General features: G+C 42.0%; 1 protein-coding gene across 11 annotated transcripts in view; it reads left to right on the top strand.

The window, feature by feature from the left end:
• auts2a (activator of transcription and developmental regulator AUTS2 a) overlaps positions 1–13,517 on the top strand; it is a 1,206,729-nt gene that overhangs the window by 1,175,610 nt on the left and 17,602 nt on the right. For all 11 annotated transcript variants that reach the window (XM_043718603.1, XM_043718594.1, XM_043718601.1 and 8 more), the window contains 3 exons: positions 604–675; positions 2,887–3,028; positions 4,735–4,812. In XM_043718603.1, the coding sequence (XP_043574538.1) occupies positions 604–675; positions 2,887–3,028; positions 4,735–4,812 (292 nt within the window). The remainder of the gene's footprint in view (positions 1–603; positions 676–2,886; positions 3,029–4,734; positions 4,813–13,517) is intronic.

Below are 13,517 nucleotides of genomic sequence, written 5' to 3' on the forward strand. Positions count from 1 at the left end.
GTGGTTTGGGAGCAGGATGAGGAATCATTGCCAATTACACTCCACAACGATTGGATAGATAACAGTATAAACAGGCAAGTACCACCCAGCCAGCTGGATGACAAAGGAGAGAAGAACATTATAACCAAATGTGTCACAGGATGAGGAAGGATGTGAAAGCTGAGAAGAAATGGTTTGCCATTCTCACAGTCACCTAGAAAATAATTTGTGACTTCATTAAGAGCAATTTTGGTACCATGATAGGAGCGCACAATGCAATGAATGATTCAAACAGAAGATTCACAGAAAGATGGTAATATCCTAAGAGGCAGCAGCATGGTTGGTGAGGAAGAGCAGTGTGGCTGTTTGCAAGGATGATGGATTAAAGGACTCCAGGTTTAAAGGAGAGAGAGAGAGAGAGATAGCAGCTAAAGAGAAAAACTTCATGACAACAGCCAATAGAGGGGGCCAGGATGTGACATTGGCTTTATTTGAAAAAGAAGCTTGTTACAATGCCTCAGTTTGGAGGTCTGATCTGAGCTAAAATTTACACTGGTCATGAAAAGCTTGTGGTTTCTTGTAATAGATACTGATTAATTAACCTTTAACTGTTGTGTTCTGCAGAAGCCTGGCAAGTGGTGTGCCATGCATGTCCACATAGCATGGCAGATATACCATCACCAGCAAAAGGTCAAGGTCAGTCTCTCTCTGCAAAATTCCATTCATATTCTATTCGCACTCTCTTAATTTAAATGGTTATCTGTTCATGATTGTTATTCAGGAGAAAGCTACAATGGCTGACCTGAACAAGAAGTGATGGCATAAACCATTCAAGTCACGCACTATAAGGACCAGCCTAATCAAAAGATTTTGATGATATATGCGAGTCAAGCAACTTAAGAAATCAGTTGAAGTCTAAATTTTGTTTTATTCACTCGTAGGACATGAGTATTGCTGGCTGGCTAGCATTTATTGCCCATCCGTACTTTCTTAGGAGCTGAGTGCCTGCTTAGAACCTAGTTATTTGGAATCTCAACTCAGTTAAATTTCCCTGTTATAGTGTTCATCAGTTCTTTGCAGGGTTTATTGTCACTTCCCCAGAGTATTTCAGCACCTTGTTGGATGGTGAATGGCATACAGTGGGAGCAGTGTTCCAGGGGATAGTCTGTGGCACATTCTCGGGAAGTTCAGAGCACACTGGGATACTGTCAGCTTTTTTTTTTAACCACATACTTTCCTGAGACTTATGTCATTCATCATCAAATTCTTCCTCATTTTATTTCCATGTTGTGTACTCATCAGGGATCCAATCCAAATGATGGATTTCAGACAGAATAAATCCAGGTGAAATAGGTTTGGATTACAGTGATTCAGTTATGGTCGCCATGAGCTTAGAGCAGGAATCCCTGCTTCATTTCATTAAACTCACGGCTCACACTTAAGAGGATCTCGAATTAATCATTTGGAAAACCACACTCCCAGGTTAAGGTGTCCTCTTCCAAGGTTCTTATATCATAGCATTGAGTTAGAGGGAGATTTATATTGCATTTTAATCATTCTTTGGGTAGCTTGGTTGTGTTTAAAATAGGAAAAGCTGTATGCACCAGAGCAGATACGAATACACAGCAAGACCAAAGTGACTTGTTAAAGAAAGACCCAAGCATTTGCATCATTGTAGTCAAATTAATACGATATTGATGGAATTGTTGTCTAAGCAAAGTGATCAATTATATATTATGACAGTCCAGGTATGAGATGAGAAGAAGTTTCAGTGATGTAAAGCTTTGGAAGCCATAGCTTCACATAAATCGTATGCCAATCACTCACACTGATCCACACCCATTCACTTCTAGTAGTCCACATCCCAAACACTTCTGTTCAACCACATCTCAATCACTTGTTAGTCCATATCCCGATCATTCCTATTGATCCACATCTTGATCATTCTGGTAGTCTGTATCCTGATCACTCGCGTTTGTCCATATCCCGATCACTCCTGTTAGTCTACACCTTGATCACTTTTATTGGTTTGTATTGCGATCTTTCCCACGAGACCAAAATCCTGGTACTTGAGTCCCACCTTCTCATGAAATATTTAATCTCTATCATTGGTAACGTGAATTGTCTAAGATCAACGTTTAACTTTGCTGGACAAATTGCAAAAATTCTGAATAAACTGAGGAAATGCAGTTTACAATGTTTTTCTCGTGTTTCTGAATCACTACAACCGGTTTTATGATGGAGTATAGGGAGAATCTCCCTCCCCTGCCTAAATGCCAGGATGTGCACCCATCCTGTTCCTGCCAAGAAACTGCATCTCCCCACTCTGCACAGCAATAGACCCCCAGTCCAAATGTAGAGAAATGCGCTCAGGACTAAACTGCAGAGTCCTGACACACCCTGCAGGAACGGACCACTCTCTCTCACACCCACAGAAACCCACATAACAGTCCTGGTAACTCAAAATGTATTATTTCGAAGAGGAAATTTTCAAAATTTAGATTGGGCAATGTGAAAAACCTAGCATATTGTTGAAACAGTTATTGTTGAAAGAGTAATTATTACATAATTTAATGTAAGCTTGAATATATGAGTCACCACTGTCTCCAGCATCTGCAGACCTCACTTTCTCCTTACATAATTTAATGTAAGCTTGAATATATGAGTCACCACTGATTGGAACATATATTAATTTGTCAAATATGTCGGCCTGCTTTTGTAAATAAAAACGTGAAGTGTTAGAAATTCTCAGCAGGTTTGGCAGTATCTGGAGGGAGAGAAACAGATTGTGATTCAGGCTGTTACCCATTTTCAATTAAAGGTTTCAGACTTGTACAAAAGGAGCACGGAGTGTGAGGTGGTGAGACATAACTTGACCGGGATGTTTTTTGATTTTGCACCTTACAGCAGCAGATGCAGTCCGATCCACACAAACTCGACTTTGGCCTAAAGCCGGAGTTCCTAAGCCGGCCACCTGGCCCCAGCATGTTTGGAGCTATCCACCACCCTCATGAGCTAGCTCGCCCAGCAACTCTCTTCTCCACCGCTGGTAAGGAATTGCACTTCATAGCATGGTCATCTGCTCAGCAGTAACTGAACGGCAGTAATGTTCACTTCGTCCTACTGCTAGGAGGTGAAATTCATGAATAGTTAGTTGGGTTGCCAGTTTTGTGTATCTTGCCTGTACAAATACCCATATCCACTAGATGGCACTATTCACATTCAGTACGCACCCCCCCCCCCCCCACTCCCAGCGTTAACCTCGTGCACAATCTACTTCTGTGCAGTGGAAAGTGAACAGTAGTAAATTCCTGCGACCGTGCTTTTCACAGAAATTCCATATCTTTTCTTAAATAAATGATATTTAAAAGCATTTATTTTCAGCAAAGTCTGTGTAAATAGATTTGAACAGTCAGACTGTGTAGGCTTGTTATAAATTGAGTTCAGAGTAACAGTAAGTTCCTGAGGGGAAATCTTTCTATTAGTTTATAAGAGTGACTGCTTCTGATGCACTTCATGGCCTGTAAAGTGCTTTTAGCCATGCTGAGGTCACGAAAGACACTGGAGCAATGCAAGTTCATCCTTAATGAAGAGGGAATAGAATCCAGACAGAATATTTAACCAGCTCGCTTCTCCCCTGGGGTTGCTTTCATACTTTCATAGCCTTTCTGTGCACATAGACCTATTGTAAAAAATGTGACAAGGTCCACACTGGAACCTACCTGACTAACCTTGTCATAATTTAATTACACTCTCCCTCATTAGAAGCTCTGTGAACCCTATATCACTGGAGGTATCTTTGTCTTTCTCCTTTGCCTAATTCTTTGTCTCTTCCTCCCTCTTTCCCTGTCTCTCAATGTTTTTTGCTCTGCTGATCTGTCCGTGTTTCTTTTATTCCTCACTGTCTCCTCTCTTTTTTGCTAATCGTTCACAGGATGTGGGCATTGCTGGCTTGGCCAGCATTTATTGCCCATCCCTAGGACAGTTAAGAGTCAACCACATTGCTGTGGGTTTGGAGTCACATGTAGGCCAGGCCAGGCCAGGTTAGGGTGGCAGTTTCCTTCCCTAAAAAGTGTTAGTGATCCAGATTTTCTTCTCAACAATCAGCAATGGATTCATAGTCATCATTCGGCTCTTAATTCCAGATTCTTCTTTACTGAATTCAAATTCCACCATCTGCCATGGCAGGATTCATACCTGGGTCGCCGGAATATGACCTAGGTTTCTGGATGAACAATCCAGCAATAATGCCACAAGGGCATCGCCTACCTTATCTCTACAGTTCTCTGTTTTTTCCGTCTGTCTCTGTTTCTCTGTATTTTTATTTTTGCCTCTTTAAATTGCACAGCCCCCACCCAAATTTACTTGTGCTTTACTTACTCAGTCTGATTCTCAGAATAAATTTGTCACTCTCTGTAGTTATCAAAAAATTTTAAACATCGCATCATCGTTAACAGACTGTGCACACAACCTATGGAATTCCTGGAAATATTTCATTTTGAAGGTGGCATTCTCCACTAACCTGCATAGCCATTGGGATTAGAAGTCTTCAAAATGAAAGCTTAACTAATCTCCACTTCCTGAACGTCATGATAAATCTCATTGACACTATTAAGATACAATTAAAAAACGTGTTTTACCTCATGAAATAGCTTGGCAAACCAAATGCAAGATGTTGCGGATCAGAGTGAACCATTTTGTGTGAATGCTTCTCTCATAACTTTGAAGAAAACTGCCTTCTCTGTCTCTTTGCAGGTACTACCCATCCAAGTGGAAATCCCTTTGGGCCTCCACCTCATCACAACAGCTTTCTGAGTCCAGCTGCTCACTTAGGTAATCATGGGCTGGCTGGTGTTTGGGGAAGAGTTGGGGAAAGAGGTTGCAGACTGAAACAACTGCCAAGACGTTAGCATGTACAGTACAGTCTACTCCACTTAAGTGTACGCTCTTGGGAAAATGTCCAAATTTGGCTCAGTTGATTATGGCTGCATGATAGTAACTCAGTATTTAATGGCAAAATTCACTGTAAACTACATTCCTATTCAGGGCACGATTTTCCCTTTTCTGAGCGTGCGGGGTGTGCCTGTAAGGTAATGACCAACGTGCTGCTCTACCCGCCCATCAGCCCATTCACAGCTGACCGGCAAGCAAAGGGACGGGTATCACCAGCTGCCAACCAGTAAGAGGCTGGCAATCTCTGAGCCCTGATGTCTGCTGGTTAAGGCCAATTCCTCAGAGGATCTGACAACAAGAAGCTAAATTGATCTTCCCCTCCTTCTCTCAGGCTGGGAGTCAGCTGCAGGGCTAGTGTGTGCAGGACAGAGGGCTTTACAAGGCCTTGCTCCCCACCCCCACCCCCCACCTACAACCCCTGTAATTGGTGGATTTGGGGAATTGGAGTCCTGTTTCCCAACTGGGCAAACAGGTTGCCACGATTTCCCACTCAGTGAAAGGAGCCACCTTCCTCTCCCACTGCAGAGGGGACATGAACAAGGAGGTGGCAGTTTAAGGCCCTTAGTTGGTCATTAGTTGGCCATTAGTTGACCTTAATCACTGGCAAGTTAAGGAAGTCACTCAGTAGCTAGTTGTGGTGAGACCAAGGTGAGTTTCTCTAAAAGGAAAACCCCACCCATTATTTCCATTTCCCATCAGCTCCAGAGATGGTAAATCCACACAGCATCCTTATATTGCTCATCAGTGAACATGCAGCCCTTGAGCTATTTAAGTTGCCTTCCGCTGTCATACCATAGCGAATAGAGAATGACCTTTCAGAAAGCATCTCTTTTCTTGCAGCAGTGCACTATAGATCATTCCTACTCCTGATAGACATGTAAATAATTGGTTAAAATTGGTTACCTGGGCAATTTGTTGTGTTTGTGCATTTCAATGAGGAGTGTCGGAAAAATGGTAGCATTCTAGGTGGCTGAAATGTTGTTAAAAATTGTTGCGTTTGTGATCATGGGCTGCAGTCCCTCAAAGTACCAGATGGTGGTGGTGTTGGGAACATTTACTTCCCACAAATGCAGCAACGCAACACTGCTGTGTCCCAAATCACAAAATTGAAAGTGGAAGGAGAAAATCTAGCAGGATGGTGAGTATATCTTTGATTCAGGATGTTCCCTCTTTTTATATCAGAAAACAATAGCTGGCAATTTTGGGAAACAAATTGCTGTTGGAATGGAAAGACTGTTGAGGTGATGTTCACTCTGTGCTGGGCTGTTCCACTGACATTAATTGTAGGGATCATTGCCTTGCATCCGAATAGGGAATCCATTACAATTGGCATTGGGTGCCATTTCAAGCTAATCTGAGCTGTGTTCTGAAACTAAACTCAAAAAATACAACAGAATAAAGTTCCTACCTCAGGTTGGCTGCAATCTCGGAGGTTTGAATGCATGGTTTGCTCCCTCTTATTATAGCACAGCACCTTTCTGCCAGTTGAGATGCCAACCACTTGGATCACCCAATTGAATGATTACTGACGTCAGATGAACAGCTATTTCCTTTCTAGCTCCAGCATTTTACAACTAGTGAACAAGGAGTCTTCATTCTCTTTCTAAAAGCCCCCTTTGATTTTCCTCCTGATTTGCTCTCTGCAGTGAGGAGGAGACGCTAACTAATTAAGCAAATCTGCCGTGACAAGAAAATTGAGGTTTTCAAATCTCTTGACAATAATATGCCTTTTGCAAATGGTGGTGCTGTCAGTGGAATGCCTGCTGGTGGCACTGTTGAGTTGATTCTCGGCTGCATTTGTGGGTAACCCTGGCAGTGGGTAATGTATCCCATCCACATGTTTAGATTTGGAAGGTGGCTTTTAAGTTGGCACGCAGCCCCCGTGTGCTGTAAATGAAAGTTAGTGAGGTCACCAGAACCAAACTAATACATTTGCAGGAGCCCTTGAGAGTCGCTTTCTGAGTGCTGACTGTGTTTGGAATTTTGCACAGATTTATTTTTCACCTTCTCTTTTAGTCATACTTCAGTACTTTATTCTATTTTGCCCAACTCTGATACCCCTTCAGGGCTGTCGTTCATGTAACCAATATCAACGCTGTCTTTTTAATTCTCTGGGAAAAGGCTATTTTTAAATATTGTGCTGGACGTAGACTGACCACACTTGACAGTGAATCATTCGTATGAAGGCCCATCACCTTTTCAGAGGTAATGTCCTTAAAATAAATGGTATTTTTCAGGCGTTGAAAAGTGCATCAAGATCTACACAGTCTGTGCACTCCAGGCTGCGTTTCACTAATGGCATGATGTCAGTGGTAAAACTGCACTGATATATCATGGCGGCTATTCTTAAAGGCAGCACTCTCCTCTACTGGAAGCAAACACACTGTGATTTCTGAACAGCACTGTCACCTGCTTAGTACCTGTAACTGCTTCTTACATTATCTTTCCAAATCATGGAATTTCATCGCCATGGATACGAAGAGCTATAATCCAACAAGGGTCTGGTTAATCTGATGTATTGATGTGGAAACTTCAGGTATAAAACAAGCACCAAGGTATCCAAATGCTTTTAGCCTGAAGTCCTTCATCCATTATATCAATACAAGTATCAGAAGAAGCCTCTAGGACACACACCATGATGCTAGTTCCTTTCATGTGCTAAAGAATGAGCCTAACAGCTGTCTTCGGCCTGTTCCAACAAGTTGATTGGCTTGGATTTTGGAAGCAAGAACCAGGCCCACACGTGTCCTAACCAGCAATGGTATTTTGAAGTGAAGCCCTCCTGTTTGACTCAATGCCTCAGGAATAAGCCTTGTCTCAACTCATTGCATATGCACCCTAATTTTTGACCACTGTTGATTCAGAAGTCGGGAGTTTGACAAATTTAGACCTGGAGACTTTTCTTCTGAAATGTCTCAAGTTAGTGATACTTAAATATAATTTGGATAAGAAGGACGCAGGAGCTTTGCTGAGGTGGCTTCACTAACCAGTACTCACCTGCAAGTCCAGTTGTTTGAAAATAAAATTGAACTATGCTAAAAAGGGCACTTCAAAATGATGGACAACTGAAGATAGACTAGATAACCTTTTTGATGAGTGATTATCTTTTGTTCCTGTAGAATTAAGTTGGTTAGAAGTCACAGGCAGAGGAATTGCTCACCCAGTTCTCTTCAATTAACGATGTACTTATATCTGTGTTCATAGAAAAAGAGAGAATGAATTGAGTAGCACTAACAATAACAATTGAACAAGATTGCTGGAAAACCTGATCTGATGGAAATCTATGATTCCAAAACGCTGGATGAATGAGTGCAACCCAATACTCAACACAATATAGTTTGCAGCAGTCGGGCACAGATTTGTGTCTTTGTTTCCTTTGAAGATATGCTTTTGATTTTGGAGGCGTATCACCTTGGAAGAAGTTTAGCATTTCCCACACAGGGGGAAGATGAAAGTAACTCCCAGCAGCTCGAGTGGGCCTCCGCAAGAGTGGAATTCTCAGGCCTGAGGCAGATATTGGCTACGCCTTATTAGTTTGCTGAGGATGATGTACAATGATTCCTGAAAGGAGAGAGCAAAGAAAGAGCTTTAATGAGGAACATGAAGAAATAAATTGAAAATGGAAAGCTGAAAAGAAACCTGAGTGAAACGCAATGACACTGTGGTATTTGATAGATGGACAAGCAACATTTTTTCTATACACGATGATGAATTAGCAGCATCTGATTGGAAAATATGTTTTCCACTTATGTGTCCAACCTGAATTTTCAGTTCTCAAGAAGTTGTGCAGTGTACATTGTGAACCAATTGCCTGTTTGTTCGAGGTGAATGGATTAATTTCTCACTTTACAGGCTCACCTGATTATTACAATAAGAGCGCATTGCGTGTTAGGGACATCTGAAAGACGAGCCTGAGCCCGAGAGTTTTAATTGCTTGTTCACTGTTTTTCAAGTGAGATGTTGAAACTCAACCCTGAAATCTAATGTAAAATTGAACTCCATTCTGCTGATAATTTTCGAGTCACATGTTTGATATCAAAATAAAGTCAGTCTGAAATCACAACTGAGCTAGATTTTTTAAACATAAATCGAATTGGATCAAATGTAGAATCGTGCCTGTAGAAAGCGGTCTAGACCCAGTCAAGGTCATATGTCACAAATAATTCCCAAATAAGGCACTTTTGTGGATGTGAGATTGAATATATCCAACTGCTCGCCTATAGGAAGAGGCGAAACTTTCAATATTTTACAACTTCAGTGCAGCGTGTCTGTTTTAAAACTCCCTCTTTTTAACTGTTGTACATTCTCCTAAGACACGTTCACATTGTTTATGATCGTTCTTCCCAGCATGCCAGACCAAAAATATTCTTGGAAATTACTCCAGAGATTTCACTGACAGCATTTGGGACAGCCGTCTGAAACAAGAAACACAATTTTCCTTGCATTCAACAACAACTTATCTTTATATGGCACATTTGACAAAACAAGATGCCCAAAGATGTTCAACAACAGCAATATCAGCTAAAAAAAAATTGATGAGAAGATGTTGTCAAGACAAATGACCAAAAGCTGTATTGAAGAGCTAGGGTTTAAAGACTGGCTGAAAGGAGGAGAGAGACATAAAGAGCTGGAGTGATTAAAAATGGTAATGCAAAAGCTGCCAGAGTTCAAGGATTGGATAATCCTCAGAGGCTTATTGAACTGAAGGATGTTACAACAATGGGAAAGCATATCGACAAGGGTGTGGAATTGATAATTGGTATGTTGCTGAACAGGGAGCTGTTGTAGATCAGTTAGCAGAGGGGTGTGTTGGGTGAATGACGGCTGCCAGGAGTTAAGATTTGGGCAGTGCTATTAGATGAGCGTAAGTTTGTCTGTGGTGCCGAGATAGAGGTCAGGCATGAGAGCATTGGCATAGTCAAGTGTAGAAGTCTCAAAGTGAGGGATGAGAGTTTCAACAGCAAAAGAGCTGAGGTAGGGTCAGAATTGATTGGTACAGACATGGAACTAGGCACTCCTGCTGATTGGGTAAATAGCTAATGGTAAGTTCATCTTGGGGTCAAACATTTTTGGATATATTTCTAATCGACCTGTTGAGAAATGTTATAATGAAGCAGGTGGAACTTGAACTTGTTACAAAAAAAACCCACAGGACTGCAGATGCTGGAAGTCTGAAACAAAAACAAAAATTTCTAGGAAATCGCAGCTGATCTGGCAACATCTGTGGAGAAAAAGCAGAGTTAACGTTTCGACTCCTGTGACCCTTCTTCAGAACAGGATGGGTTGTGAATTGTCCAGTTCAACTTCAACATCTAGCTGCCCAAGATGGAAATAATGGCTGGCCAATAGAGTTTGGGACAGGGACCAAAGGCAAATCCAATGGCTCCTGAACAGGGTTGCAGAGACCACCATGCTTAATTACCCCACGCCACAGGATACGCCATTCGTATCTGCTCATTCCAATGTTTTTGGTATCCAGGAGGGATTAAAGGATTCATTGACTGACTGGACATCAGTAAGAAGTCTGCAGTATGAACACCACTTAGCCTGTTAAAAGCTATCTGGAATCTCTTAGATTGGGGCAACAGCTTAATGAAGCTAACCCCTTTTATAAAGTCAGCAGCCTCCTCCCAAACAAAACTACCACCTGCTGCCCATGTGCCAGCTGGCCAGAACACTGTTATTGTATTGAAACTGAGTGTCAGGCCCTTTCCTGGGGTTCTGCTTTTCCCCAAAGCCACCTACATTTCTTTCACTGGAGGTCAGCAGCCTTGTACCATCTCTGAGGCAGGCAGTAAGGTCATGCTGAATAGGAGCACTTCGCTTGGTAAAGGCACTGGGAATATTGCATTAAGGCAGATGTGTCACATTTTGTTCCACACTGAGTTTAAGGTTGCTCTTTGAGAAACTATGGTCAGATAAAGCCATCAGATGAGAACCTTTGTCTCCACTTTCTTCCTTCACCCTCTTTCAGTAGCATGTCCCACCCTGCATAATGACTGTTCACTCTCATGCTGCTTATTATTGAACCCATGTGTGAGAGCAGCTGGTTTGTAAAAGCCTCAGAAGTCAGCAAACCCCCTTCTGCGGCTATGACAACCACTCAAAGCACCAAACACCTGTAGTATTGAACCAAAAGGAATCTACAAGGAACATACTGTAGGAAGCAGATTGCGTTAAATAGCATTGTTGTTGTGAAGGTGTGTCTTTCCTGTTGCTGAACCAACATTCAGCCATGTTAAATTCAGAAAGAGCGTTAACTGCAGTGTTGACTTAGGGTACATGTGACATAGTGGGAGTGTCCCTACCTCTGGATTAGAATACCTGTGTCCAAGTCCCACCTGCTCCAGAGATGTGTCTGAACATCTCTGAATGGTTTGATTTGAAAATGTCTAACTGGAGTGTTGATCTCCAAGGTGTAACATTGTGGACACAGCACCATCAGCCTGCTGTGCAAACTTCAAGCAGCCATTCTCTGCATGTGTTCATACCTTCATCAACATGATGTCCAGGGTGATTCACCCCATAAGTTCCATATTAGAGCTCTGAGGACATTCATAGCATCTATCCAACCCTATTTTCTCACTCAGTAGCTTTAATCTTCCTGTTATTTAGTTGGAGGAAATGTCTTCTCATCTATTTTGGATGTCAGAGATGGTGGAAGGATTCAGAGAGGTGGTACCTCAAAGTTTCAGGGATAATGAGTCTCAGTTGACTGCTGCCCACTTTCCCTGATACACTAACAGTTTGTCGAGCAAGTATTGGGTTTGCATGACCTGAGGAAAAAGTGAGGACTGCAGATGCTGGAGAAGGAATGAAGAAGAGCTTTGGTTCGAAATGTTGACTCTCCTGCTGGATGCTATCTGACCGGCTTAGCTTTTCCAGCACCACACTTTTTGACTCTTTCCATGACCTGACTCAATGAACCCAACCTCACACTATTCTCCTCCTTGATAAATCAGCGGAAGAATTTTCTGCTGATTAGTGCAAGTGGTCAAGATAGAAGTTGTACTTGACCAGAACACACCCCCCCATAGTAATCTCCAGTCAAGCGGCACCTAAGGTGCAAAAGATTCACATGAATAGCAGGGAACATCATTGGAACAGAATGAAATTTAAATTTCCCATATTTGTCAGGACCTCTCTGTAGAACCATGTCTCTGAAGACTACATTTCACAAGAGAAGCAGTGATGATGCCATTCCAGGTACTGCACAGTAAGCATGGGATTTCCAACAACTGTTGGGTGCACATAGCAACCCTGAGTTTTCACATCTCCGATATCTTCCAGGCTGCCACTTGGAATTTTCAGTCACAAAATTCAGCAAATGATGCACCAAGTGCATGAAGCAGGCAGCATATGACTTACTTACAAGAATAAACTATTTCAACTTGTTCTCCATGATAACTGAATAACGAATGAACGAGCAGAGAGGCTCTGTTCTTTGGAAAAGAGGTTATCTGATAGTCTCGGGAATTATGAAAGGATTCAGTAGGGTAGATATCGCAAAGCTCCTTCTGCTTGTGGTGTGATTGCAAACCAGGGTGCATCAATAGAAGTGACTAATGGGACCAATAAGAAAAGCAGGGAAATAATTGATGATAGAGATAGGAGTGTATGAAAGTTTGCTCCCACATGGAGTAGTTTTGAAGCAAATGCATTTGTGCATTGAAATGAAAGTTAAAGATTATGGATGTGAGAGAGAGGAATAGAAAAGTATCATGAAATAGGGTGGGAAAAGGTTCCTGTGAAACACGTTTCTCTTCTGGAAAAAAAAACTAGATGATTCTGTGGATGCAGTGGCTATCTACAATTACTCCAGATGACACGATACTCTAGACCTCCACAGAATCGTGTCAACAATTTCACTTTCTTTATGAACACACATGGGCAATGAATATGCAACTTGTTTGTGACTACCATATGCAGCATAATGCAGCCTTCTTTGTTGGAAGATGAGTGTAAGGTTGACTGCTATGCTTTGAGCCCATAGTTGATAATATCAGTGGGAGGTGTCATAGAGTTTTACAGCACAGAAACAGACCCTTCGGTCCAACCAGTCCATGTTGACCATAGTCCCAAGCTAAACTCCCAAAATCGCACCTGCCTGCTCCTGTCCCATATCCTTCCAAGTCTTTCCAATTCACGTACTTATCCAAATGTTTTTTAAATGTTGTAATTGTACCGACACCCACTATTTCCTCAGGAAGTTCATTCCACACGCGAACAACCCTCTGTGTAAACGATTTGCTCCTCTGTGTTTTTTAAATCTTCCTCGTCTCACCTTAAGTATGTGCCCCGTCGTTTGAAATCCCCCACCCGACGGAAAAGACAACTACCATTAACTCTATCTATACTCCTCATTATTTTATAAACTTCTATAACATCACCTTTCAACCTCTTCACTCCAGTGAAAAATGCCCCAACCTATCCAGCTTTTCTTTATAACTCAAACCTTCCATACCCGACAATATCCTGAGGGGTGGGGTGGGAAGAAGGGCTCCTGTCTGACCTGTGGAAATTAGAATCAGGTTGGTGGAAACATTGGAAACCTTCCCACACAGTAAGGGAGCTCTTTATAAGGA

The sequence above is a fragment of the Chiloscyllium plagiosum genome, chromosome 28 (genome assembly GCF_004010195.1).
Source record: "Chiloscyllium plagiosum isolate BGI_BamShark_2017 chromosome 28, ASM401019v2, whole genome shotgun sequence".
NCBI classification, from domain to species: Eukaryota; Metazoa; Chordata; class Chondrichthyes; order Orectolobiformes; family Hemiscylliidae; genus Chiloscyllium; species Chiloscyllium plagiosum.